Below are 27206 nucleotides of genomic sequence, written 5' to 3'. Positions count from 1 at the left end.
TCAATACTGCTAACCAGAATGTAATCTGCTAAAGTCATACTGCATAATATAGGGTATATCTAATAATTTACTTTTGTACAAAAATCAATCGTCCTTGTTATTACAACAGTCTCACAGATCACATCTAATATACAGCCTCTATAAAGTCCGAATTAGACCTGCTTAGAGATCAGCAATAGCTTCAGCCAACACATGCTATTCAAACGAAGATAAAACCATAAACTCATCAGCTTTTTTATGTCTGTCACTAAGAGGAGAAGAAGGAAAGACGAGGGACTTACAACTTCATGTGCATCAGCTCCTTGAGCATCCTTGAATGCTTTAACATCTGCGGTTAAACATAATGTATGTTGACAATCACCCCCGGTTACGAAATACGTAGGTACTGTATCTGATCATGAAACAAGGCTGATTAGCTGAATTATTCTGAATATCGATAATGTGTACTCACTTCCATCAGAATTGACATAATGAGCTAATAATCTTTGTGAATTAGGGTGGAAAGTCCATAAAGTACTTTGTGGATTACCGAATGAGTCTAATGGATTTGAACCGTCTGATCCTAATGGTAGATTTGATAAAGTAGCATGTAATAAATTAGTTGGATCGTTTGTTGCTGAACCTAATTGAGAAGGATCTACAGGTAGGTTCGAACTAGATGGTGTGATAGGTAAAACTGATCCACCAGGTCTTGATAATAATTGTTTTGGTACACCGAATGTATTACCATCATTATCTGTAGGTAAATTTGATGGATCTACAGGGAGACCACCTTGACTTAATGATGAAGGATTGTTCACAATAGCTTTCAAATCAATATGTAATAAACCATTATTATCTGTCCAACCCATACCTAATGGTGCATAATTCCCATTACCAGGTACTAAATCACCTGAGTTTGGATTATTTGAATTTGTTCGGTGTGGTACAGCTGCTAATACTTTTCTAGGACCTTGGAATGTTGAATCATCTCCGTCATTTCCATTGTTATCGCTGTTATCGTTGTTTCCAGGGACGATTGAAAATGGTGTTGAAGTTGGATCGGTAGGCATTGACATTTGAATTGGTGAATCTCCAGAAGGTGAATAACCGACTCTATTTGGTAATACACCAAGAGGGGAAGATCGTCAGCATATCAACAGCTTGCTGTTCAAGATACCTTCCCACTTACAATGGATTAGAATTATCATCTGGTCCAGTAACTAAACCCATATCACTTCCATCATCAGGATTCATCATTCTCATAGCATATTTCTTTGATGCTAATACATTTCCATTACCTGGATTGGCTGTTCCATCATCGTCATCTCCGTTGGATCCATCTTGAAGTGAAGAATTGGTAGCACCATTATTATTATCATTGTTATCCGGTGAATTGTTAATATTGTCTTGATCGTTGGTATTTGATGGTACAGAAGTTTCAGCTAAGCTACCGTCATTTGGTGTACTAACGACACTTGGGTCACCGGGATTATCGTTGGCACTGTTATCGTTATTGTTATTGGTAGTAGTATCATCATTGTTGTTATTACTGTTGCTATTGTCGAATTGAGAAGCATCAATAACGGGTTTAGCAGATTTTCTAACTGGTTTTGAAGTCATTCTTCTTGTTGGTGGTAAAATACCTAAACCTCTTTTCATTCTTTCAGCATTTGTCATACCTTTACCTCTACCTACACCACCGTTTGATCTAAAATTATTAGTATTAGTTAAACCATCTTGATTAAATCTTCCATTATGGTTTTCACTATGTTTGAAGTCTCCATTACCATTTAGAAAGCTAGGAAGGGATGTTTCAGAAGGACTTGGAAATGATAATGAAGAGGGTAAAGTAGGTGAAGGTACGTTTAATTGAGGTGAAAATGTTGGTATAGGTGAAAAAGTTGCTGAACCATGAACACTTCCACCTAAAGCTGGTGAAGGAGGTGGTGAATCAACTGGTATAGCTGCAGCTTGAATGGATCCTGCGAAAGCTAATAAAGGTAAAAGTCCAACTAAAACCATTTTGCTTTTTTTGGTGATTGTTATGTGTTTTTGGTTATGATATAAGAATGAAAAGGGGATAATCAAGATAAACTATATATAGATAAACGTGAAGCTCAAAACGTTTGATTGAAAGTGAAAGCAAAAGGATAAAAATCAAAATCGAAAGGTTATTAACAGTTTAAGTAGAAATTAAATATAAGAAAGGTTTGTTTCGAAAATTAAGAGGTAAAATCTAAATAAAGTAAATAACTAGTAAAAAGTATAAAGAAAGAAAGAACTTGATGAACGAATGAAGAAGAACAAAGAACTTTGAAAGAACGTTCCTCAAGATGATCATGGTACTTATAGTGATGGTCTTAACTGCCAAGACAAGCATAGTCAATCAGTAAATGAGAAAAACCAAATAGGAAGATAAACAATCGTCGAAAAGCTTGTAAGATCAGTCACTGAAATCGAGAAAAGGCAAAAAAAATAAAAAAAAAGGCATTTCAGTCGGAATGTCAATCTTCAATTGAGAATGCGATTATCAAACGCAAACAAACAAACAATCGATCCTCTACTATAGTAAATTGTCCGCCTCCCCAGTCATCAGCTATTTATGGTGAAGCTGGTATTCACTCATTTTACCATTGATCAAAGAGTGATCTGATTTCCTTAGCATGATTACCTTCTATCCGAAACTCAGCAAGTATACTACCCTTCTTTTATGCGGCGTATCTTGTGTTTCTAAAAAAGGAACTGAATTGTTACGAGTAGGATAAATTCTGAAACCCCTTCCTCACGCTTATCTTATCTTTCACGTTGGAGGGAAATTTACGTAATTCGAATGTCTGCCATTAAAAGCATAGTTTGTAAATTGATGTATTCTTGTCGCAAAGGTATGTACTGAATCAGCATTGACCAATCAATATGTATGGAATATGCATATTTTCGATTGATTCTATAGGCCGATCCGTACATTCAGGCAATTTACAATCAACATCAACTCAGGTATAAATTACTAAAACGCACCTCCGGGTCTAAGACCTCCGAAACTGAAAGCTGGTCTATTGAAAGGGTTAAATCCCATATTACCTGGATATCCCCAATCATCATCATCATCATCATCATCACTACTATCATCATCATCGAAGAGCGAAGATAGATAACTGGGTTGTCCAAAACCGCCATATCCACCAAGCCCGCCAACGCCTCCGATACCGCCAAATCCGGCAAATCCTCCGAAACCTCCAAAGCCAAATTGATTAGTACCAGTATTAGCGAAAACATCATCTGGAATACCAGTTGACCTTGAGGAAGAGGGATTTGAAGCGTTTGAGAAACCACCAAAATCTGATGTATGTGGATCTTCGGATTCGTTAGTATAGAAAGGTATTCCGGTATTGGGATCTGAGGCTTGATATCTAGAATGGAAAGCGATTTCCCAAGGTGATTGAATTGGTTCACCTGTAAAAATGACTTTTTTGATTAGTCAGGTGGGTTTTCGTGTTACATATTTTGGCTTTATAGATGAGTTCAAGTGGAGCATGTATAAAACAGAGAATCTGACCTACCGTTGGCATCGGCTCGAATCTGTTTACCATATTTATCATACAAAGACTTTGCTGTACCCACATGAATATTTTCAGTTTCTTCAGATTGACAAGCAAATTTAACTTCTGATAATTCAATTTTATTCTTATAAAAAGTTGTTTCATCTGTGTGAGTCTTTTCTTGTTCTTCAGCTATACGATTAACATCTTTAATACTACCTGACATTGATATGAAAGTATCATGCATTCCATTTACATGTTTGCTTACACCTACATCACCCAAAATATCAGGATCAACAGATTTGATAATATCGACAAATTGTCTAGTCAAATTATCAAAATCACCACTTAATTTCGCTCGTGAATTTGCAGATTCTTCAGATAAACCTTGACTTCTTAATTCAGTTTGTGATATTAATTCTTCCAAGTCCTTTGATGCTGATTCAAGATATTCTGCTAAAGATCCTTTCATCGTATTACTATTTTTCCAAGGTGAATCTTCTGTCCATACTGGATTTTTAGTCAATACAGGTTTTTTCTTTTCTTCATTCATTTTTGGAGCATTCATTCAAGAAGAAGAAGAATATGATGTCCATCCGCTACGAGTATTGTATGGATTGAAAGAAGGATTAAAATCCCCTCAGAATCCAAAACCAGATCCAAATCCTGAGAATTGATCAAAATCACTGTTAAAAGTATTAGGTTGAAATGTGTTTTGAGTGTTTGATGATGTTCCATAATTAGGCCAAGGTGGTTGTTGGTTACTAAACCCTTGAAATGCGTTGTAAGATTGCCATTCATTACTCGGGTGAAATGATGATTGCCATGGCGGTCGTTGCGAATTCATGTAATGTGGGTTGGGCTGCTGGAATCCAAAAGTAGAGCCAGTATTGGAAGGGAAGAAGAACGAAGAACTTGGGTTCATTCTTGTCTATTTGTGGTAACTCAGATTGAGGAGGAGATAGGCTGTCTGGAGTTAGATGTTGTATTAGTTCTGGTCTGAGGGAGTTGTCGAGTAACGGTAGAAAAGTGATGGAGACTATCAGTAGAAAGAAACATGAGTAGTAGCAAAGATTTGATTCCTGTTGCCAGACATCGTGCAGTGAGTTCTAGCTCTGATGGGAAGATCTTTTTATACCTTGAAGACAAGGCTTCAAAATGACGGTTTTATCTGTCTGAAGTCACATTATAAAGGAGGAAAGGACAAAGGTCAGTGATCTTACAAACAGTCATAAGCAATCATAGCACCTACCCACGCATATCCTTTCATGCTGTATGTGATCGTGGTCAAAGTGTCATACTTGTATGCATGATGATACCTTGTTATCATTTACGAAAGGTTCCTCAGTCTCAAATGGTTGGGGGGCTCCCTTGCCTCCACCTTGTCGTATTCGTAACTTCAAACCCAAGAGACCTCTTAAACGGATATCAGTGCATTTGTAATCACCATGTATCTCTTGAAATCATAAACATCCAGTATTGATGGAAATGTCAGACTAACAAGACCTGAGCTATCATGGCACTGCCTATACCTACTCATTTATACTCGCTGATTGTAGCTATCCATTCAACCGAAATCGAATCCGAAGCGGAAAATACACCTACACCGCTTATGAGCGAAGTTGAGGGAGATTGGAGATTAGGTGAAATTAATGTAGATTGGGTAGATTTCACAAGGGAGAAATCAATCGACAAGATGGATCATACAGCAAGCAATCAACAGCGACCAGATGGATATAAATCCAAATCAATTCCGTCATCTTCTCACAAACACATACCTGGATCATCCATTAAAGCTTCTTCTCACACAACCTCATCAATTACTAGCACCAGCACGAAAAAAACGAAACCATCAATTGAAACACCAGACTCATTATCGTTACAACCCTTACTAGGACATTATCCAAATCCATCACCACTTGATTCAAGCTTTACTGCTTCAGGGATATCAGAATTAGGTAAAGGTGTTATACATTTATTTAAACATCAACCACCAAAATCGTTGATCCTACACATCGATTCACATCCTTTTGGTGGTGAATCGTCGTCATCATCATCTTCGACGAAACTGGACTCAAAGAGTAACAAGAACAGTGACATTGATAATAGTACTAGCATTGATAAAAGTGATGCAGATTTAATGGGTGAAGATGCTGAAGGTAAAGATGGTAGTTTGATTGCTATTTTAGCTGTACCTGCTTGGATGAAACCATCGGATTTTATTGAATTTATTGGTGGTTGGTCAACTTGCTTAGAAGGTATAAGGATGATTAGGTGAGTCAAAGTCTGAACTATTCAGTCGTAAACTTCATATATGACATTGTAATTTGCTGAAATGTGATCCAACACTGTATTTTTTATTGTTGTTAGAGAAGCAACTACACCGAATCGATCAATTGTTTTACTTAAATTTAGAGATCCATTACAAGCATCAGATTTTTCAACTATATTTACTGGAAAAGCATTTTCGACTTTAGATCCTAGAGAAACATGTCATCCTATTAGAATACATCATCTGATTTTACATAAATTAGATAAAAATATTTCTACAACGAATTCAACTAAAATACCTATACCAGCATTTCCACCTTCTGTATATTCATCAAGAACTAAAGAGTTAGGGAGTCTATTGAAAGGTATAGATAAAAAAGATTCATATGAATTACCTTCATGTCCTGTTTGTTTAGAAAGGTTAGACTCAACTGTTACGGGTTTAGTCACTTTACCTTGCGCACATACTTTTGATTGTGATTGTTTGAAAAAATGGGGTGATTCAAGATGTCCTGTATGTAGACTATCGCATTTATTGTTATCTTCTGCAAGTACAACTACGACATCGCGAAGGCAAAGGCAAAGAAATGGAAGAGAAGAAAATGAAATAACAAGATTAACGAAATGTTCAATGTGTAATTTAACTGAAAATAATTGGATTTGTGTAATTTGTGGTATAGTAGGTTGTGGTAGATATGAACCTGGTAAAGCACATGCAAGAAGACATTGGGAAGAGAGTGGGCATGTTTTAGCAATGGAATTGGAAACTCAAAGAGTATGGGATTATAAAGGTGACAAGTGAGTGATATACTTCAGAACTAATCATAATTTTTTGGAAAGGAGTGTGAAGTTGACGGATCTAATGCCAATCCTTCTTAGCTATGTTCATCGTTTGATTCAATCTAGATCAGATGGTAAATTGGTTGAATTACCTTCAGCGTCATCTTTAGTAACTTCACATATACACTCTAATAGGATATTACCTTTAGGTGGACAAGATTCTAGACGTAATTCAACTAACAATAACAATACACCTTCACCTCCAAATCAAAATCGAGTCAAGAACTCAACCAACAATACTAACCACGGTAATGGTAATGTTAATTCTTCTTCAAATAGAAGTTCTATAATAAGTTTGAATGATTCAGGATCAGCAGGATCAGCAGGACCTTCAACGAACGATTTAGAAAAAATATCAACTATTGAATCTATAACATTAGAATATTCGTATTTGTTAAGTAGTCAATTAGAATCAATGAGACATCATTATGAATCACAACAATCTAATTTAATTAAAAAATTAGAAGAAACAGAAAACCAAAATAAACAAATAAAAGAAAAATTAATTGAAAAAGAAAAAGAAAAAGAAAAAGAAATTCAAAGAGAGAAAGATAATAAAAAATATAATGAAAATAAAGCTTTAAAAGCTATTGAATTATCAAGAACATTACAAAATAATTTAAATCAAGAAAAATCTTTAACAAATGGATTATCAAATAAAATTAAAATTTTAGAATCACAATTGAATGAATTATCAAAAAATTTAAAATTGAAAGAAAATGAATGTTTAGATTTAGAAGATACTGTAAAAGATTTGATGTTTAGTTTAGATGCTTCATCGAAATTTAATGAATTAGGTGATGAAAATGGTCAAAATGGTGATTTAATGATTGTTCCTTCTACAAATACAAATCAAAGTAAAAGTAAGAGTAAGAAGAAGAAATAATTGAACGATTCTCAATGTATATATATAGTATCACAGAATGATTGTATCGATTGTTGTATATACCCAAAAGAGGTCTTGTTGTATCAACTTCGTATCTTGTGTATCCTTGTAATCTAGCAGAATGCAATCGTCCGAAAGACCCATTTCATGTGTAAAACAAAAAGACCTCATACTAATTCATACAACATATCGAAGCCATTTCAATTTAACCCAAAAGATTAAAACCCGAGCGGAAGAAAAGATCGCAAACTTTCTATCTTACAGCTAACGCTGATCTATTCGTGGTCCCACCACCACCATTCGCACGTTTACCTTTTCCACCATTTGTCGTTGTTGTACTATCACCTGAATTTTCTTTATCTTCACCAGCAACATAAGATGAATTAGCTGATCTCCTTTCGGTTCTCTAATTATGGCGAATAAAATGACTAATTAGCTCGAGGACTCTGTGTTTCCTTTGAAGTGAGCGATCACTTACCTCAACGATACTTGTACCATCTCTAAATCTAGCTCTAAATAGAACGTTTGCATTGGTAAACAAACCTTCTTTTAACGAAACAACAATAAATTGTGAACCTTTAAATCTATTTCTAAATAATTGACCAATATGTTGTGTATGTTGTAAATCTAATGCTGCGTCGATCTCATCTAGAATATACATTGGGGCAGGTTTGAATTGTAACAATGACATGATCAAAGATAATGCGATCAATGATCTGAACAAGGAATTCAGACGTCAGTATATGTGTATATGTGTGTTACGAGTTCTGCGTTATCAAACAAGAACAAAACTGACCTTTGGCCACCACTCAATTCAGTCAAACTAGCTTTCCAAACACTACCTAATCTCACTTTGACTTCTAGACCTTCAGTCAAATCTTGTCCTTCGGGAGGTTGTAATTTGGCAAAGTTTCCAGGTAAGAGTTCAGCGAAGATCAAACCGAAATCACTAACTCCCGATGTTTCGTATCAGCTTTTACTTCTAGGCATGGCAAAGTGCTGTAGCCGTCTACAAATGATGAGACAGGACATACCCGTTTACTTTTTCCCAAGTCTTCATCAAAGCATCTCTCTTATATCGATCTAACTCTATGATCGTATCTTCAATCATCGATTTATCTTTCAATACAGTAGCCATCATCTTCTTCAACGCCTGTTCTTTCTTTTCAACACTGAATAACCATAACAAATTAGCTGAAATCGGAAGGAATTATCGACCTAACAGCTAACTAATACTTACCCCTCAATCATATTCATGACTTTGGTATTGATCTTTCTTCCTAAACCTTTTTGAGCAGTTTCAAGCTCTCGACATTGTTCTCTAGATTGATTCAAGTTGACACCATGGAAATCGTATGGTGTACCTGATTTTCCGAAGAATCTAGTAGCAGTTTTCAATTTAGTATTCACGTTCGGTCATGAGGTCAAATTCAGGCGATATTGAACGACACTTACTGATGTTCTTCTGAAATCCAGGTAAATTGTCTTTCCAAATTCTCCTTGTGACTTTCAGCTGTAGTCTGTTCTTTCGCTACTAAACCAATATCATGTTCTAACTTTTTGAGTTGTAATTCGGCATCAACAATTTCTTGTTTTTTAGCTTTCAAGTCATGTTCAAGATCGGCTAACTCGTTATCAAAAGCTACTACTGCAGCCCTTTCAGCTTTGAGTTTTGCTTCAGCAGCTTTATAATCGGCCTAATCATTTATACTCAGGTCGTCAGTAAATTATCCAGTGTAAGGGCAATCACGAGATAGTCTGATTATATATGGACAACTTACCTGCTGAGCCTGGAAAATCTTCTTCAGCTCTGCATGCTCGGTCTTAGTTTTCTCTTGAGCAGCAATAGCTTCATCAATTTCAGATCTAGCAGCTTCAAGATCACTCTCAAGTTGTTCTATACGATAAATCAGTTCAATCATGCCCATATGACCCGATCATACTGTCTAAACTCACGTAATTCAAGTTCTGCAGTTTGTACTTCTTTCTGCCTAGTTTTAACTTGAGTAGTCTTCTTTCCAAGCTCTTTCTTCCTGTTCGCTATCTCCGCCTAGAAAGTACATCTTTCGTCAGTGTTTTTCTAGACGTTATGTGCTTCTAGTAAAAAGCTCACTTTAATCTCTTTCAGCTTTGAATCCTTGTTATTCTTGAAATCATCCATTTCCTTTTCGAGCTTTTTGACTTCTGCACTAGCTTGTTTCTGTTTTTCCTTGGCTTCATTGACAACTTCTTTCAACTCAGCCACGAGCTTTTTAGCATTGTCAACTTCGGCAATGATCTAAAGGAAGTGATTTGCATCAGCTAAAACATTGTTCTCAGAAATCTTCCAAAAGTTAGCTTACTTTAGTAGCATTACTACCATTTACTTGCTCTTCCAGTAACCTTACTTCATGCTCTTTCAAGTCCAATTCCCTTTTGTCTTTTTTATATTGATCAATTACTTTTTTAGCACCTTGTAATTGCTTTGATATCTGATCAAGGGCTTTTTTGTGTTCGTTAATTTCCTTCTCGATACCTCTTAATTCTTGAACTTTGATTAAGATACCTTGAGAAGAAGGTGCTGAACCACCTGATAAAGTACCAGAGGGATCGTAAACATCCCCCTCTAAGGTGACTGACTTGACTCCAATGTTTTTATTGAACGTTACAGCTTGAGCTGATTGTTTGTCTGAACAAATAAAAGTATCTCCGAATACGTATGCCATAGCAGCTGAGACATCATCTGAATAACCGACTAGGTCTAAAGCGAGATTGGCTTTACCAGGTGCGACTTGTTTAGCAGCGGCGAGTTTCTACATTTGTGAATCGGTTAATCAGCTTTCAGGACCGGATGTTCCTTATTCTGGTAGCTGACTTACTTCGGCAGACATCTTGAAAGCATTGATCTTGTTGAGGGGGATAATGGTAACTCGTTTTCTCAATCTACCTTTCTCCAATAACTGAGATCCAACTTTTTCATCTTGAACCACGACGTTATATAGCTTTCCTCCAGCACAAATCTCAAGCGCAGTTGACGATCTGAAATTAGCCTCGTCTAAATCAATCAAAGTAGCCACTAAACCTTTTACTTTACTTCTATCAAAGTTTGGTTCAGGATCAGAATAACCGAAATCTATAGCTGCCAAACGGGATTTGAGTGTATCTCGACGCTAAATGAAACAAGCAAATTGTCAGCTCTTGAGCTCTTTTCTTAAGACAAAAGCTGAATATAACTTACTTCCATTAATTCCTGTATTTTCGACTGTAGTTCAGCTTGACTATCTAATAATTCTCTTTCCTTATTTTCGTTCCAATCGGAACTTTCAACTTGTTTTTTCAATTTTTCAACTAATGCTTTTTTAGTTGATAATTCCTTGATTAGGCCTTCACCTTCCTTTTCAGCTTTTTTGGCTCTGGGTTCTTTTTCCTTTATCTCTTTTTCAGCTAACCCAATCTTAACTTTAGCTTGTTCAGCTTCTGTTCCAGCTGAAGCTAATTTCGCTTTTGATTCTGCTAATTGTCCCATATATCCACCTGCATTTTCATCGTCTTCTTTATTTGATGATAATCCTGTGATAAGTGATTGTACTAATTCTTCAAGTTTACTTAATTCAGCTTGTCCTGCGTCATAAGCTGATTTCAGTTCGGCAAATGCAGACGCGTCAGTAGTTGTTTGAGTTCGACGTTCATCGAGAGATTTTTCAGTCTATTCACACAACATTGTCAGTATTTTCACCATAGTGTACCACCATAAATGCACAACTTACCTCTTTGACAGCTTTCTTCGCACCATCAACTCTCTTGACATCATCTTTCAGAGTTCCTTCTGTTATCTCAATTTGCGTTTTCACTTTCACTAATTCTCGATCCAAACTATTAACGGCATCCGTCAATGCAGAAACTTTGCCTCCTTTCGCCATTTCCTTTCGGAGATCTCATCAGCTACCGCGTCAGGCTTCAGGCTTAAGAGAATCGGATAGCTCACTTTCTCTCTCTTTCTCCTTATGTCCTCTAACTCTTTCTCCATGCCTTGACATTCTCGTCCACCTCTTTCTACATCCTGTTTAGCAGATTCTATGTCCTTTTTCTTCGATTTCAGATTTTCAGCAGCTTTCTGTGCCTTTTCAACTGATATAGTCCATTCATAAGCTTTGACTAGGCGTGTAAGTCTTTCTAATTCTGATGTGGTTTTCTGATATTCAAGGTAAGATCTCTTCTCAGCACGTAATTTTTCTAATTTTGGGTCGATTTCTTCTCTTAGTAGCTGTGAATGATAAAAGCCGCACGAATCAGCGCTGTAATTTCTAAGTGCTACCGCTGGAAGTCGTTATAAAACACCAAACTTACACTTTCGAGTTCATCTACTTTCTTATCTTTTTTAGCCATAGTCTTTACAGCTTTATCTTTTCTTTCCTCGAACATTCTTGTTCCAGCAGCTTCTTCAACCATACCTAAAATTTCTGCAGGTTTCATATTCAAAACTTTTGTGATCTTACCTTGCATAATCAAGAAATTTGGATTGTTGATATTTAGCTGTACAGATTGGAAAAGATTTTGTAATGCTTGTAATGTTGATTTGTGTCCGTTTAGCAGATATTTTGATACGTTGCCTACAGCGATCTACAATTGGAATATATATAAGCTTGATTGTACAGCTCTTCACACAGAAGTCAGCGGAGTAAATTGGAACAAGAAGCTTACCTGTCTGGTGACCGTTATCTGCGGTGTATTTTCGAAACCTAATGGTGATTTGGTTCTATCCTGATTATTGAATACTATCGTTACACTGGCTTTTGTTACACCCGCTTGACCTCTATAGAGCGGGAAGCATTCCATATCAGCTACAGTGACCATAGATTGAATGTCAAAGCTAACCTTTTATATATCAGATCCATCAAGTTGTTCGCTCGAACCTTCAGAGGTGATTTGTAAGCTAACTATTCCAGGCGCTGCTATGAGCAAGAAAGCTTACTGATTGCATATTCGTTATACCTAAGACGAAACATATCGCATCTAATATATTTGATTTACCTGAACCATTTAAACCCGTTATAGCATTGAATGATTCGTCAAATCCTATTGACAACATCAAGTCAGCTTGAAGATTTTATGGATTTGTAAGCTGAACGGAGACTTACCTGATATAGTCGTCCTGACAGGATAAGACTTGAACCCTATAGCATACATCAGTATTTCAGAAACATCATCCATTTATGAGTCAATGATAACTACTTACCATCAAGGATAAGTTCCTCTATTCTCATTTTGCCTAATATATATCCTTTCCTTCAACTTATATCTTCTCCTCAGCCTATATTCTGTATGTGAAGGATCGGCTTTCTGGATAGAGGTGTTTCAATGATGATAGCCTAATATCGACGGATGTTTGAAGTATGATGTATCATTTGTTGACATTTGAAATGGAAGATGATGTAGAAAGGGAAAGACGCGTTGATTATTCTGTTTTTGATTTGTTTACTTACGCGAAATATGGTGTATCTTTAAAGGGGTAACGTGAATACATTTCATTCAATTGGAGACCCTTTGTTTGGTTCCACCCTTAACATTTGAGTAAACTTCGTTCGAGTGTTCGATTCCCGATATGTGTGAAAGTCTCAGAACGTGACAAACATATGCATCAAGATACTGATACTTTGAAGTTCAACATACTATCTTCTTCTATAACAAAATCATACAATCCACACCCTGCTGAATATATGTAATCATGTACGTTACTCCAACAGCACATGTCAGCGATATCAGAAAACAGAATTCCAAAATCTCCTTCATCTCAACTACTCCTACTTTTCTTTCGACTCTCTTTCTCGTCGTCGTCTGGAGAGGTAGACGCACGCTTGTGAAAGAGTCCTAAGGTTGACTCGGAAGTTGTTAGAGGTGGTGATGGTGGACTAGAGCTCTGATTAATGGTGGAGCCATTGAGTGAGATTATATATCCATGAATCGATAAAAGTAAGTTTTTGTCCAAACAATGTTCAACCCAATCGGCGGACACTGCTCTTCGTCCAGGTTGTCTATCCAGATATTGCAGGATGGATAGTATTTCGGGATGATTATGAAACTCCTCGTCAACAGATAAAGGTAGAACATGCAAGATAGCATAAGTTGATGGAGCGATTATCCCACCATTTGACTATTGAGGTTTATAGTTTCATCAATACAGATTATTGTATAAATGATCAAATGCGAAGACATGTTTCTAGCCACTCACTGATATAACATATTCCATCAATCTTTTTTCTCTACCTGTACCAACCACATGAATAGTTAAAGGTAAAAATGCGCGGCTAAAAATTGATGTCGCTGATTTCTGCAGATGTGATGAACTGTATTGCGTTACTGAATCAGGAGTACCACTGTTTGGTAACATGATTGTTGATGCTTCTGTGGAATCTTTTGGGCTTGTAGGCGTAACGATTAGTTGATCATTCACACCTTGATAAGCTTCAAAGGACGGTGCTGTTTTCTCCAAGGCGGTAACAGGACTACTCGGATAATCCACAATAGAACCTGTAGGTTTGATTGGCGTTGAAGCAATGACCGGTGTTGAATTTACAGGGTCTTCTGTATGGGCCACTAACGGTGCATCGTCGATTCGAGTGTTCATGCTAATGATATATATTCACAAATACAGTTAGTGAATAATGCAATACATATATCACGTTATGACAACTTGAGACGCTTACTGCTTTCCTAAAATATCTTCCTCTTTTTCAGTGATATCATCGTTCTTATAGTTGCCTGGCATATCGAGTGATAATCTTAGAGGCAAATTAGGTGACTTTTCCTCTTTCTTCGAATTTGAGTGCTTCAAATCAATCTCGGGGTTTCTTGACGCTTCTGTCGAAAGGGGTTTTGAATTACTTTCTAAGGTGGACATAATTGAACTTTTTATTATTTTTCGGGGATCTGGTGGTCTCTGGACGTTTTGAAATGCTGACGATGTTGATGAGATCGTACTTGTATCGGTATTTATTCTCCTTCTGTCGGGTTTGTGGATGGTGTTCCTTCCTGAGTGAACAGGGAATTCCGGATAGAAAGCAAGTTGTGTAGGATCTTTGCCTTCATTATGAGGAGCATGAGATCTAGATAATTCTGATCCTTTTGCATGGGTGCTTGCGGTGGTTAAAGGAAAATTTGAAGGGTTAACGGTATTTTCTCTAGGTTGATATGACGGCTTAAGTGGTAGACCATTCACATTACGAAGTCGATTCAGTCCAATGACTGATGGTGTATCTGGTGTTGGTAGATGACGGGCTGAATCCCAGTCTCTAGATCGAGATGGTGGCGGTGAGTATGATCTGCGAGACAAATGATTTCTAGATGGCGAATGGCGGTGACGATTATCTTCGATTTTTCTGTAATCGTGATCAGTTTGATCATATCTTGATCTGGAGCTTGACCTTGATTTTGATGCTGGTCTGGATCTGGATCTTTCCGTCTTCCCCATCTTTACCTGAAATATGCCTTTGACTGTAGGTAGAACAAAAGACCTATATGTAAATTCAACAGTCAGGTACAGAAATACAAGTTACAATACAGTCAATACTGGGAAGTATATAATGAAAATGAGTGATGATAATTAACATTTCCTTGTACGTTAATACTGTATAAATGAGTATACTGTACTAGATCAACTTGATGGAAAATGACACACACGCGTTTGCAGCACAATTGATCAACATGCAAAACTTATGTTCTGATGGTACCTTTTTATTTCATTTAAAGGGCGTGTGTAGTCTGTGCTTAGTGTGTGTGTATTCAGTTGCAAGATCAAAACATTCACCATGTATCATACATACAGATAATATGATGGTATATGATAATACCTAAAACCAGTCACTAAATTAACTTGAATTAACCTTCCACAAAAGAAGTGCATTTTCCACATGTCCATTTTAAGGATCTTTCCACTATACTGTACCAATAACTCTCCTTATCTATCAAACTGTTTTCCTTTTTTCCGCTTCCCAAGTATAGCAAAGTGATAGATTCACATTATTGATACTCGGATCTTACTTGTAAGTTTTTATCAATTTTGTTGAGTTTGACCAGTTCTAGCCATTTGAGCTTTTTGAACATCTGTAACATAATTCCTCATTCTCCAGGGTTTGATACCTTTTTCATACATTTCATCTAATTCTGCTGGATTTCTTGATGCAACTTCGGGTAACATGAAAATAGACAAAATCCAAACTAGAGAACCAAACCCTAAGAAGATAAAAGCTGTATTGTATGTATTGTTGCCTAAACGTTTACCGCCATCCACTGTCGTGTGAGAATAACATAAAAAATCAGCATCATACGAGTAACGGTCGACGTTAATCACAAACCGACTCACAAAGCATAATTGGTACAGAAGTGTTAAATGTTAATCCAAAAATTACTGCAATACCCGAGCCCAGACCACCTATATTAAGAAATACAGCATGTCAGTCTTATCTGTAATTGCAATTTTAGTCGTGGAATTGTAGCGTAAACTTACTGATTCTAGCTCTTAGATGTGAAGGTCCAACTTCTCCAGCAAATGACCAGCCGAATGCACCAACTACAATAATGAATAATAAAGAATCAGCTTCACAATCAGAGGCAAAACGTGACGTTGCGATAGGGATAGGAAGAAACATGACACTTACGACCAACTGATCCGGCTGACCAGAAACATGCAGCAGCAATTAAAAGATTTTTGGTTTTTTCTGAATGTGGAACATGACCAAGTATTCCCACAACTAAAAGCATGGCGAGACATAATGCTGCAAGGTAGAGAACAATGTTTCTTCGACCGAATCTGTCGGTTGTTACCGCAAATATGAGGACAAAAGCGATCTTGATACCGACTACAGCATAATAGGTTTTTCCGTGTCAACGCATCATTCATGTCTCTGTTGACGATAGAAACCGGTCAAGATAATGAGTGACAACTCACAGAGGATAGACGTGATTTCAAAAGCATTGGTAAATCCGGCTTCCTTGAAGAATACTGTGTGGCAATTTGTGGAGCAATTTAGCCATTGCACATGCCATTGTTTTTCTTTTCAAGTTGATGAACGAACGACTTGTAACTTACATGATGCATATCCTGACAGGAAAGCTAAACCTGTGAGCTGTTGTAAAGACCCTCCAAGAGACGCCGCGATAGTTCTTTTCTGTTAGGACGCCGTGCATTCGATAAGCATTAAGAGGTTCAAATGTGAAGAAAAATCACTTACCCAATTTGTGCCGCGGAAACATTCGACGTAAGATCTCAAAATGGCTCTCCAGTTATTGTCATCTAAACCGAGAGCGGCTGACCTTTCTTGTTCCTCTTCGATGGTATTCCTAATCACTGCATATTCTTCTTCAACATTATATCCTTTGATGCCTCCATTAACCCTTCTAAGCACAGCTATACCTTGATCATGTAATCCTCTTGCGGCGAAATAAGCTATACTCGAGTAAGGAAGGAGAGGACCGATCAAACTTTAGCATAAATTCCCCGAGCTTGCCTTTGCGCCCTCGCGCCCTTTTCCATCGCTTTTCCGAAGTTCAACTTCGTTACGTGTTCAAACTTACCAGGTGTTTCGGGCAGGTATAAGAAGATGGGTAGCATAATACCCAAGAAAGCCCATTGGGTCAGAATGGGAATTTTGTATTCTCTTTCGCCTAAAGTCTTCTTACAAATGAAAAGGATCAACGGAGCCATAAATCCACCCGTGTGGTTCCATGCCGAATAAGACAGAAGCATCCCTACAACAAGCCATAACACATCAACATGTTTATCGTGTGTTCGGGACAAAGGACAATGATTGAAAGTGGGAGAAGGAGAGAACTCACCACCACGCACAGCGTTAGGTGACCACTCGCTTACATAAACTGGTAAAGTAGCTTGAAGGGAACCGATTCCTGAGATGAAAATTGTTGTCAATCCTTCAATAAGAACGATTTCTTCCTATTATTAGAGAAAAATCTCACCTATCCCACTTAATAGTTTAGCTGCGGACCAGTGCGACCAATTTTTAGTGAAGGATTCGATCATAATTGACTATAAAATTGGAGGCATGAAGTCAGAAAACCATTTCCCTCGATAATCTTGAAAAGCGAAGTCGCTTCGAGGACTTACAGCGAAGAGCATCGACCAAAGGACGTATAACATGTATTTTCTTCCAATCTTATCACTTATTGGTGTGAGTAGCCACATCCCAACCAGTTGACCACTATGAATTGCCAAGCTGTATTAGCAGTAACACATACAGTTGTGGCAAAAAATCCGATTAATGTCTGTTTAACTCACAGAGATTGTACAGCACCCCAAGTGGCAGTTGCATGAGTTGTTAATGCAATCTTGCCAGCAGCATTCTTTTCACCTACGACCACCCACTGAATCAGCACTCCGACTCCTTGCAACGGGTGCTGGGCAAGAGAATGTAAAGTGTGCTTACCAACTCGGGTGACGAACCCAGGATTTGCAATGATATTACCGTTCAAGTTGATCTAAAATCATTGAGAACAAATCAGTCACATGGATTTCTATATACGATGTGACAGAAGCACTCACTTGGTAGCCATCACACGCAGCAGCAAAGCAAAGCATATTGCAGATGACTATTGCCTAAGGGTGAGTTCAATGGATGAATGAATTTAGCGCTTCAACCCTTGTCCTCCTGATGAACGTTGCGAAGACTCACCTTCCAAAATCGCTTGACGGTCTCCCATCGTGTGAGGTTATCAAGTTCAGATTTGAGTACTGGGGCATTTAGAATATCTTCACTTTTAACATCCTCTACATGTGATTCGTATGGCTTGATCTCTTGAGTTAGATTGGTCGCCATCTTGACTTGACCAAATTTGAGATTTGATGAGTTCTTCGTAATATCACTTGATTAGATTGACGAGTGGTTCAACTGTGAAATCTTTTAGAAGAATAGAGTAGATTAATTCGTTGAGGTTATATATTCTTACATAGAACCATTATTGCTAGAAGTTTTGTATAGTCGCATTGCGCATTGTCAAGTGATATGTTATCGACAAAAGGCTTACATCAGGTAAATCATTACCCCGCATGTATGGAATATCATCTTTCCGTTATTGTTTCCATCTTGCCCACTAACATATTGCTGATACCTCTTGATGGAAGAGCAGAGCTGTAGATAGCCTAGAAATTGCCCATTGTGTTGACTAATGACTTTCGGAGTACTCGTAGTGTATTTTGCGTTTGGTCGGAAATGGTTTTCTGAGGTGGATACCCCACGAGGACCCCTCCGGGGATTCAAGCTAGAATATCAGAATGATGTCTCGTGGCTTTAGCGCTATCAATCGACATTTGAACATTGTCAAATCAATTGGGGGTAATGAGGGTGTGAGATGCAAGAAGAACACGAACGTTGATTTCGGATGAAAGTTATAAAAAGGTATCCTAGCGTTGTCTTGGCGTTTAGATTCAGGGAATCTGCAAAGTATCCACCTTTATTAAGCATCTTTATCCTTCTCATCTTACGCCATCATCATGTTTTCTTGTTACATGTGACCATAATAACGCTATCCACCGGAATTCTTTCGTAAATACATATGGTATAAGGTATGGAAGAGGATGAGCGGTAACCTAAGGAATTTGTTTTTGAATTCTACTTGAATGTCCATGCAGTTATGAGTATCCATTATCAGAGTCGCACGGCACACCTCAGCAGAAGTATCCATCCCGTAATCCGAAGTACAATCAGTTCCATCGACATGACACTCGTCACCGTTCCTACTTTCGATCAAAGCGCTTGATCTTCTACCCGAGCTTCTGGAATCAGTACCAGAGTTGGTAACAAGGGATTACAAATTAAGCTATATCTCGATCAATAACTTCTTTTACAAGATCCACCTTTGTAAACTGATCATACCAAAAGACAACTGCGAGTCATACTTTACTGACTATTCCCTTCGGTAGATCTTTGGCCGAAATACTATATTAATTATCGGATCACTTTCCGGTGAGGCTCCTTTGCGATGTGCGATGATCAGTCACTGCATAATTTGATCAATCAAAGGCTATGAAAAATCTCGTACTAATATCCATGTCAAGCCTGATTCACCTTATCATTACACTAACCGCTATTCTGCTTTATCTCTTATCCGTTTACCCATGGTCTTTCCTTTATTGACTAAATCATGTTCTTCACCCGAAGATTCAGCTACATCTTCCAAAATCACTCCGTCATCAACCACTCCACCTCTTCTAGCTGCATTCTCATCGAAAATTCCTCCTATTCCTGAAGAAGGGCGTGAAAAGGCGGAATTGGGCGCTGATATAGGATTAAAAGGTGATGGGGATGATGAAGGCGGAATGAGGATATTGATGAGATAAGAGGTAGCCAAGCCAAGAACTACGCGCATTGAACGTCCTTGTCAGCTACAGCTTTCCTGAAAGGGGCGAATCATAAAAATAGCTCACCAAGTCCTGATAATTTCTCTGGCGGATTATGGAAATATACAGCAGTCATTAAAATCATCCAACACCATATTGCTACTAATCCAGTTGCAGCTACACCAGACCACTTATGTGTTATACTTTGAATTCCTTGATCTTGTTTGATTGATCTTCTTCTTATTACGGAAGAGGCAGCCCATGATTTCCAAGTTTGAGATAATTCTCTACCTAAAACCAATACACTTAAAGTTAAAAGGAAAGAATGACCTGAAATATCGAAACCTTTATGCCATCTTGGTCTTGGAAGAGCTTGCAAAGATTCATGATTTGATGTAGCTTTTAAAGTAGATGATAAATCAGGAATAAGTGAAAATAATTCGGGAAATGTATTGGCATTTAAAGGTTTACCTGAACAAAATTGTCCTGGTAATGGAACGTAAATTTTGCTTGTTGTAGCAGCTAGTTGTATATTTCTTGTACTTTCACCAGCAGTGAATAATGAAGGAAATATTTCTCTTGCTTTTCTAAGATCTACTCCAGTTGGTAAAGGTACAGCACAATTTCCACCTGTTAAAGCTATAATCCTATCACCTAATCCAGCACCGAAAAACCAACTTGTAAATAACAACCAAGCTAAAGTAGCTAATACCCATACATCTAATCTTCTTGCTCTAGATCCAGGCCCTGTATTGATATTTGATGGTATCGAAGGTGTCGTAAAGAGATGTAAGAGGTAAAGAAAGGATGTCCAACCCCAAGCTCGTTTAACGAATATTACGTTGAAAATATTTGATTTTCTTGCGAAATATGCTGCCCGATTAGGTAAGGAGTGATGATGTATTTCGGATGTATTAAGGGATGATGAGAATACCAGGGAGTACAGAATACCGGATCTGTGATAGTAGTAGGATCTAAGTTAGCATTATGCCTTTCTCCATAAAAGTCTTGAAGGAACAAACGGCAAGTTGAATGAGTACCTTTGAATCAACCTTTACCGGAAAGGATAAGAACGGACTCACAGCATCAAGGAGCTCACCAATCCCGCTAATACTAGTTGCTCATTTTCTGTAGCCCGTTCTGCGAAGGTTTGTGGTGTCAGGGAAGCAGATTGAGAAGTTGAAGTCATACTCATCCTCCTAGCTGCAGGGGATTTAGGCTTGAAATCTATTGGTGAAGCGTGAGAAGCTGAGTTAGTCCGTCGGTGGGGAGTTGATATCGTAGGTCGGGTTCTCTTAGGAGTTGAAGGAGGCTCAGGAGAAGCCATCGTAGTTGATAATATCGATTGTCCAGGTATGAGACGAAGTTTTGATCAAAGTGTATTGGTGAAGAAGAAGATTGAAGGATCCCTTTGAACAAAATGATCAGTAGTGGGATGTTAATGCTATGAGCTTGGGTAAAATCAACGCTGTTGCCGCAGTCTGAGGTAAGAAGCTAGACTGTGGTAATATGGGTGACATTATATGATTACGCAGCATATAGCGTCAGTATAAAATAGTTTGTTTAACATTGCATCGCCAAGAGAGTACTCGAGTACCCTACAACCACGACGCGTCGACGGGACAGCGACAATGACGTAATTGATCGTGAGCATGATAGGCTTTCTGGCAAACTACTACTCTGTACTCGTATAACGTCTACAATCCCATTCTAGTATATGGATATGCATCTTCGTATGTAACGACCTTGACTTGATGATTTGGAGAAAACTTGCCAGCAAATTTTGAGCGATATCGCAAATTTTCTCACCTGGGATTTCACCTACACTCTCTCCCAACTATCGGTCAATATAACATGTACAGATATTTCAGAGTGGAAGTCCTTGGAGGTCATAACAGTCCGCTATTAATCAATCTATCATATTTGGTATTTCCACCTTCTACGTAAAATCGGAGGACTTTCTCTGAAACGCCTTCAGAGGTATCAATGATGTAGCGAGATGTGGGAATCCAATTTCTCTGCATCCTGCTCCATTAATCCATGCTCATCAATACGGATACGGAGATCTCATTAAGCCTTGATACCTCGACCACTTGAAGGACCATTCCAGCATCTACGTTGTGTGATACCGTTGGAACAATAGTCGTGTAATCAACTCCTTTCACCGAGAAAAGACATATAAAGGACCTTTAAATACCAGACAGCTATATTGGATAGTTCTCCTTCCTTTCCTTTCACCATCTACCCCGTTGAAAATGTTGAAGGATATGTTAGTATACCCTGAAAGGATGGAAGAACAAAGGTAAGTCCGTTACCCACAGAGGGGAAATGCATATGCATACACTTAAAGAGCTGTAATCACTTTGATTACTCTCCACATAACTTTGATTTTCCCATCTACTATCGACGAACAAGACAAAAACTGCTTTCATTATTTCTTTGTTTCCTCGTCGTGTTTGAGAACATATATAGATCAATTATTTTATCGACTAGAACTATCTTTATCTCTTTTTTAATATCTTTATCAAATTATCCTACTTGTCAAACATATTTTCTTGACTTCGCATCTGTTATAACTTTACATTCTCTTGATAACATCCTATTATTCTTAATTCTCCCCTAAATCAGATCAGCTCTTCCGCTAATTGGCATATAGCTGAATAGGCTCCAAAAATGCCTAATTTCTTCTCTTTGCCCTATATATTTGGGTCCTTGGTGGTCTTAGGAGTAGCTCAAGCTTGTTATTACTATGTCTACCTTGAGTCTCCATATGATTACTACTACAGATACTGTAACGTCGGTGTAAGTACTTCGTCATATCAGACTCCAAGCTCGATTATAAAGGTAAGCTAACCTGTTTTACTTCCACAGTGTGCTGGTATGGATCAAAACGATGAAAACTTCAATCAATGTTGTCTTCCTATGACCTCAGGTCAAACCGCTCCTGCTGTTTGTGCAACTTTATCCTCTTCTTGTGCTGCTGCTGGTACAACCTGTACTTGGGGATCTGCTGTACCAACTTCTGATCAACCTTCTTCAACTGCCGATATTCCAGCTACTTATACTCCACCTGCTTATACTCCACAAGCTAGATCTGCTGCTCCATCAACTGAAACTGTCTGGGTCACTTCAACCACTACGACACCATGTGCTGTACCATCTCAAACTTCAGAAGCTGCTGCTCCAACATCTTCACCCACAGATGAAGAATGCACATGTGAAGATGAAGGAACAACTTCTGAAGCTGCTATTCCTACCCACTCATCTCCCGGTGAAGGTGCTATCAATGATGGTTCAGTACCCTTCAACTCCGACACTAGACGAAAACGAAGAGGTCTTAGAGCTAGAGGTGGTGATTGTATTTGTCCAACTTCTTCTTCATCCGACGCCGTTCCAACAACTACTGCTCCACCCCCACCACCTCAACCAACTACCAGCGAAGCTGCTGCTCCTACTTCCTCAGCTTCAGAGGAAGAGTGCCACTGTCCACCTGAAGACGTTACTAGTGAAGCTGCTGCTCCTACTCAATCTTCTCCAGGTGAAGGTGCCATCAACGATGGTTCTATTCAAATCAATTCAGATACTAGAAGAAGAGGTCTTAGAGTCAGAGGTGGTGAATGCGTTTGTCCTTCAAGTACCGCCGCTCCTCCACCTCCTGCACCAACTCCAACTGATTGTGTATGCCCACCTGAAGGTTCATCTAGTGAAGCTGCTGTCCCAACTCAATCTACTCCAGGTGAAGGTGCTCTCAATGATGGCTCAGTCCCATTAAACTATGATAACAGAAGAAGAGGTCTTATCGGTAGAGGTGGTGAATGTGTTTGCCCTACCACTGGTAACGCCGCTGCTCCAACTACCTCAGCTCCAGCTCCTCCTCCAGCCGAATCGACTCCTTGTACTTGTGCACCAAGTGGTACACCACCAGGAGAAGGTAGTTTACCACCAGCTGTAAAGAGAGGTTTCATGATTAGGGATACATGTGTTTGCCCAACTACTAGTGAAGCTGCTGCTCCTACTTCCAGTGCCCCTGGTGAAGGTAAGATATATCCTTCAGTGACACATAGGATAATTAGACGCTAACGTTTTCCCACCTTTTACTGACATAGGTGCTACTCCAGGAAGTAACTGGGATACGAGTGATACCAGAAAACGAAATACCCCACCAGCTGATTTCGTAGGTGATTACAAGAGATCAGAAGAACCTGGAGAAAACTATAAAAGAAATATTCCTCCAACTACTGTAACTTCAACTACTTTCATCACTACAGATGATTGTGCTCAACCAACTCCAACTTCTGAATCATCCACACCAGCACCTCCACCTGAAACTACATCAGAAGCTGCTGCTCCAACTTCCTCAGAAGCGGCTCCTACTACATCTGAATCTATTCTAGAAACCACTTCAGAAGCTGCAATTCCCACCTCATCAACCGAAGTAGTTCCTCCTCCAGCTGAAACACCTTGCGACTGTCCACCAGAAGGTCAAACACCAGGAGAAGGAAGTCTCCCACCTTCAAAAAAGAGAGGTATGATGGTCAGAGATACTTGTGTCTGTCCTACAACCTCAGAAGCCGCTGCCTCCACTTCAAGTGCCCCAGGTGAAGGTAAGTTGGAATTTACCGTTTCCTGGCTGGTCGATAATAGCTGACTTTTTTCCTTTTCGTAGGTGCTGCCGCTCCATCTGGATTCGCCGGCGATAACGCCAAAAGAAGATATAGAAGATGGTCTGATTTCTAAACTACTATTCTCTATCCGAATCAGATCTCCTTAATATCTTAGCACTGCGTGTTATGGTAGGGAAGAAGGAAGAGGATGAGATTTTAGCAGATCCCGTAATCATATGTTGCTGTGAAGCGGATGTGATTGTTATACTTATATATAGATCCCTTGAATACGTACTGGACATTATTCTCCCTATGCACTTAGTTTTTATTCTAACGCATTCACATGATGTGTAGAACGAACAAATTTATCCATTCCAATATTCGATACAACATTGTCCAACAAGAAATACTGTTATAAAGCTACAAATGATTGAATATGTAAAATAGGGAATTGTCCATTGTCAACGTATATAAGATATACAAGAGTATATTCGAGTGAGAGATCGAAGAGGTATTCGAGACATCAAAACAATGAGATACATGTCGAGTTCAATCCAAGTTCGTAACCTTGTTCGCAGGCATAAGCTACACATTCACCTGAAGTACATGTTACAGCTCCCATAGCCACACCAGGAAGAGAAGTACAACTAAGAGTGGAGGAATACAAGAAACCAGATTAGCTGCTTACGACTATATGACACCGCAAACAGATCGGGATTTCAGGAACTCACTCTTGACCATATGTTTGATGTGGAAGCTGATTTGAAATCCCATAATCACCATATAGACATCCACCACATGATTCTGTAATTTGGAATCATTAGAATAAGTCTAATCAGATGAAAGATCTCTTTTGATTGAGTGTGAGGGGTAAGATAGAAATTACTTACCCAATTCAGTATTCACGTTCAGACATTCAAAAGCGAAATCATCATCATTTCCAGATAATTTACATGCTTTTAAACCGACTGGACAAAACGATTCAAATTGTTCGTCTCCTTGGCCCAAAGCATTTAAAAATAATCGTTTCTTCTGTTTTTGCGCTTGTTGTCGTTTAACAAACCCACTTGGTGTACCAACATAAGAATTAATTTCATGTTGATAAGTTAACCAAATATTTTGATTACAATTAACATTTTGTGGACCTAAATCATTTACTGAATCTGAACATGTACAATGATAACCATCTAATTGAGGTGATAAAATTGAATATGTATATCCTTTACATGATTGTAAACATAATTCAGGAGTTTCAACTATAACTTGAAAAGTTGAAGTTTGAGTTGATTTACATGAAATTAAATTAAACGTTGATGATGTAAAGTAATTCTAATACATAATTGAAGAACGCAAATCAATAATCGATTAGCTTTGTATGAACTTACAGGAAACCGTGATTCATTGCAAATCTTTTTATAGATAGTGTATATGACAAACCAACAAACTCACGGTACTTTGTGTAACATCATCACAACCTCCATTAGGACTTGTACTTTCCTGTATCTCACTAGCATCAGGTGGTGTATCTGTACAGTAACATCTATTTACATCTTGCGGGATTAAAGCCCAATTTGAATAAAATGTAGTTGGATTCGACTGTGAACATCTTACCTATACAAAATATAATTATATTCAGTATTTATGATTATTTATCACATCATATCCGTAATAGAATATGCAGTTTCCGGAATCGCAATCGAAGGAAAGTGTTTATGTTATATATATATATATATATATCACGGAATGATAGAAAGATAGTTCAAACACGGATGAAGAGACTTACAGCACATGATAAGGCATCATCAGTTGTACCAGCGTCATAAACATTATCAGGATAATAATATTTTGCTGTACATCCTAAAAATAATGGATTACCTGTTGTAGCTTGACTATTCACTAATTTGATTGATGAAGCTATTAACGTTATAATACTTATTAAAGTGATAGTTCGGGACATCTTCGTAGTTTAATATATGGAAACGGAGATGATTAATTTGGACAAGTTGCTTCCAAAAGCTATAGTGGCTTGTGCTAAATAGGTGGTGGACTACTAAAAAAAAAGATGATCAGAGTCGAAAAGTCAAAGAAAGAAGTGTTATCCAAACAGTACTATTATATACATATGTACATATATATACCTTGACACCGACTCAACAAGTCAAAAGCTCTACTTGTTTACATCCAACCGACTTGTATATTGTATCCTGCTGTCGTATCCAATGGAAACTATCAATTCTTGACTATGATCAAATGTATCATCGCGTCCAGATTAGACGTACTAGCGAATATGACTGAGAACCCGGCTTTCCTGCTTGAAGCTTTTTACTTTCTCATTCATATGCAGAAAATCGATATGAGGTGTCTTGTGAGATCGTCATTATCGAATCGTATCTGAGAGCTATATCACATGTTGTGTCACAACAAGAAACAGTACTAGTACTAGTAATATAAGAAACGAGAAACAGAAAAAGTAAGCTAAAAGAACTTTGTTTACCTTTTTTGTTTGATCAATGTTTTGTCACTTACCTGTACAGAGAGATAAAAGCGATTCAGATTGTGCCTGACCTGATTCGTATCAGATAATTACAGTTACAGTAAGTCAATCGCGACTCTATTTTGTCAACACATCTACTACTCTTGTATGAGAATGATGACGGTGGAGGCTTATTTATGGTTTATGAGTTCAAGAAAAGAATTGATACACTAGTAATCGGATCGTAAACTTGCGAACAACATGTGGCTTGATTTATCAACAATGTTGA

General features: G+C 38.1%; 10 protein-coding genes across 10 annotated transcripts; 2 read left to right on the top strand and 8 right to left on the bottom strand.

Annotated features, from left to right (window-relative positions):
• Positions 1 to 162: 162 nt before the first annotated feature.
• L201_006954 (uncharacterized protein) lies at positions 163 to 2004 on the bottom strand (the record flags this gene model as incomplete). Its single annotated transcript, XM_066222665.1, has 4 exons — positions 163 to 195; positions 282 to 391; positions 452 to 1095; positions 1172 to 2004. The coding sequence occupies 4 exons, from the start codon at positions 2002 to 2004 to the stop codon at positions 163 to 165; spliced, it is 1620 nt and encodes a 539-aa protein (XP_066078762.1).
• Positions 2005 to 2986: 982 nt separating this feature from the next.
• Positions 2987 to 4071, bottom strand: L201_006953 (uncharacterized protein; the record flags this gene model as incomplete). The annotated part of the gene is made up of 2 exons (XM_066222664.1): positions 2987 to 3432; positions 3540 to 4071. The coding sequence occupies 2 exons, from the start codon at positions 4069 to 4071 to the stop codon at positions 2987 to 2989; spliced, it is 978 nt and encodes a 325-aa protein (XP_066078761.1).
• An 87-nt stretch (positions 4072 to 4158) lies between these two features.
• L201_006952 (uncharacterized protein) lies at positions 4159 to 4443 on the bottom strand (the record flags this gene model as incomplete). Its single annotated transcript, XM_066222663.1, has 1 exon — positions 4159 to 4443. The coding sequence occupies one exon, from the start codon at positions 4441 to 4443 to the stop codon at positions 4159 to 4161; it is 285 nt and encodes a 94-aa protein (XP_066078760.1).
• Positions 4444 to 5034: 591 nt separating this feature from the next.
• Positions 5035 to 7515, top strand: L201_006951 (uncharacterized protein; the record flags this gene model as incomplete). Its single annotated transcript, XM_066222662.1, has 3 exons — positions 5035 to 5792; positions 5889 to 6587; positions 6669 to 7515. 3 exons carry the CDS (start codon positions 5035 to 5037, stop codon positions 7513 to 7515), a joined length of 2304 nt encoding a protein of 767 aa, XP_066078759.1.
• Positions 7516 to 7768: 253 nt separating this feature from the next.
• L201_006950 (uncharacterized protein) lies at positions 7769 to 12758 on the bottom strand (the record flags this gene model as incomplete). The annotated part of the gene is made up of 20 exons (XM_066222661.1): positions 7769 to 7921; positions 7994 to 8231; positions 8312 to 8464; positions 8550 to 8687; positions 8756 to 8896; positions 8971 to 9212; positions 9297 to 9412; positions 9472 to 9565; positions 9629 to 9793; positions 9858 to 10307; positions 10374 to 10664; positions 10733 to 11200; positions 11262 to 11417; positions 11480 to 11758; positions 11842 to 12114; positions 12196 to 12307; positions 12370 to 12407; positions 12467 to 12570; positions 12633 to 12668; positions 12731 to 12758. The coding sequence occupies 20 exons, from the start codon at positions 12756 to 12758 to the stop codon at positions 7769 to 7771; spliced, it is 3675 nt and encodes a 1224-aa protein (XP_066078758.1).
• Positions 12759 to 13285: 527 nt separating this feature from the next.
• Positions 13286 to 14962, bottom strand: L201_006949 (uncharacterized protein; the record flags this gene model as incomplete). The annotated part of the gene is made up of 3 exons (XM_066222660.1): positions 13286 to 13645; positions 13724 to 14120; positions 14199 to 14962. The coding sequence occupies 3 exons, from the start codon at positions 14960 to 14962 to the stop codon at positions 13286 to 13288; spliced, it is 1521 nt and encodes a 506-aa protein (XP_066078757.1).
• Positions 14963 to 15544: 582 nt separating this feature from the next.
• L201_006948 (uncharacterized protein) lies at positions 15545 to 18320 on the bottom strand (the record flags this gene model as incomplete). Its single annotated transcript, XM_066222659.1, has 15 exons — positions 15545 to 15780; positions 15854 to 15922; positions 15998 to 16060; positions 16149 to 16349; positions 16439 to 16492; positions 16580 to 16658; positions 16722 to 16936; positions 17065 to 17238; positions 17326 to 17394; positions 17464 to 17533; positions 17612 to 17705; positions 17783 to 17855; positions 17931 to 17982; positions 18047 to 18100; positions 18177 to 18320. The coding sequence occupies 15 exons, from the start codon at positions 18318 to 18320 to the stop codon at positions 15545 to 15547; spliced, it is 1647 nt and encodes a 548-aa protein (XP_066078756.1).
• Positions 18321 to 19587: 1267 nt separating this feature from the next.
• L201_006947 (uncharacterized protein) lies at positions 19588 to 21167 on the bottom strand (the record flags this gene model as incomplete). Its single annotated transcript, XM_066222658.1, has 3 exons — positions 19588 to 19859; positions 19928 to 20796; positions 20923 to 21167. The coding sequence occupies 3 exons, from the start codon at positions 21165 to 21167 to the stop codon at positions 19588 to 19590; spliced, it is 1386 nt and encodes a 461-aa protein (XP_066078755.1).
• Positions 21168 to 22513: 1346 nt separating this feature from the next.
• L201_006946 (uncharacterized protein) lies at positions 22514 to 24577 on the top strand (the record flags this gene model as incomplete). The annotated part of the gene is made up of 4 exons (XM_066222657.1): positions 22514 to 22642; positions 22712 to 23876; positions 23947 to 24444; positions 24507 to 24577. The coding sequence occupies 4 exons, from the start codon at positions 22514 to 22516 to the stop codon at positions 24575 to 24577; spliced, it is 1863 nt and encodes a 620-aa protein (XP_066078754.1).
• A 390-nt stretch (positions 24578 to 24967) lies between these two features.
• Positions 24968 to 26401, bottom strand: L201_006945 (uncharacterized protein; the record flags this gene model as incomplete). Its single annotated transcript, XM_066222656.1, has 5 exons — positions 24968 to 25091; positions 25176 to 25248; positions 25335 to 25773; positions 25894 to 26055; positions 26228 to 26401. 5 exons carry the CDS (start codon positions 26399 to 26401, stop codon positions 24968 to 24970), a joined length of 972 nt encoding a protein of 323 aa, XP_066078753.1.
• Between the last annotated feature and the right edge of the window lie 805 nt (positions 26402 to 27206).

This window comes from Kwoniella dendrophila, chromosome 9 (genome assembly GCF_036810415.1).
Source record: "Kwoniella dendrophila CBS 6074 chromosome 9, complete sequence".
Lineage (NCBI taxonomy): Eukaryota > Fungi > Basidiomycota > Tremellomycetes > Tremellales > Cryptococcaceae > Kwoniella > Kwoniella dendrophila.
The sequence above is the reverse complement of the archived record's forward strand: the minus strand, read 5'-3'. Positions and strand labels throughout refer to the sequence as shown.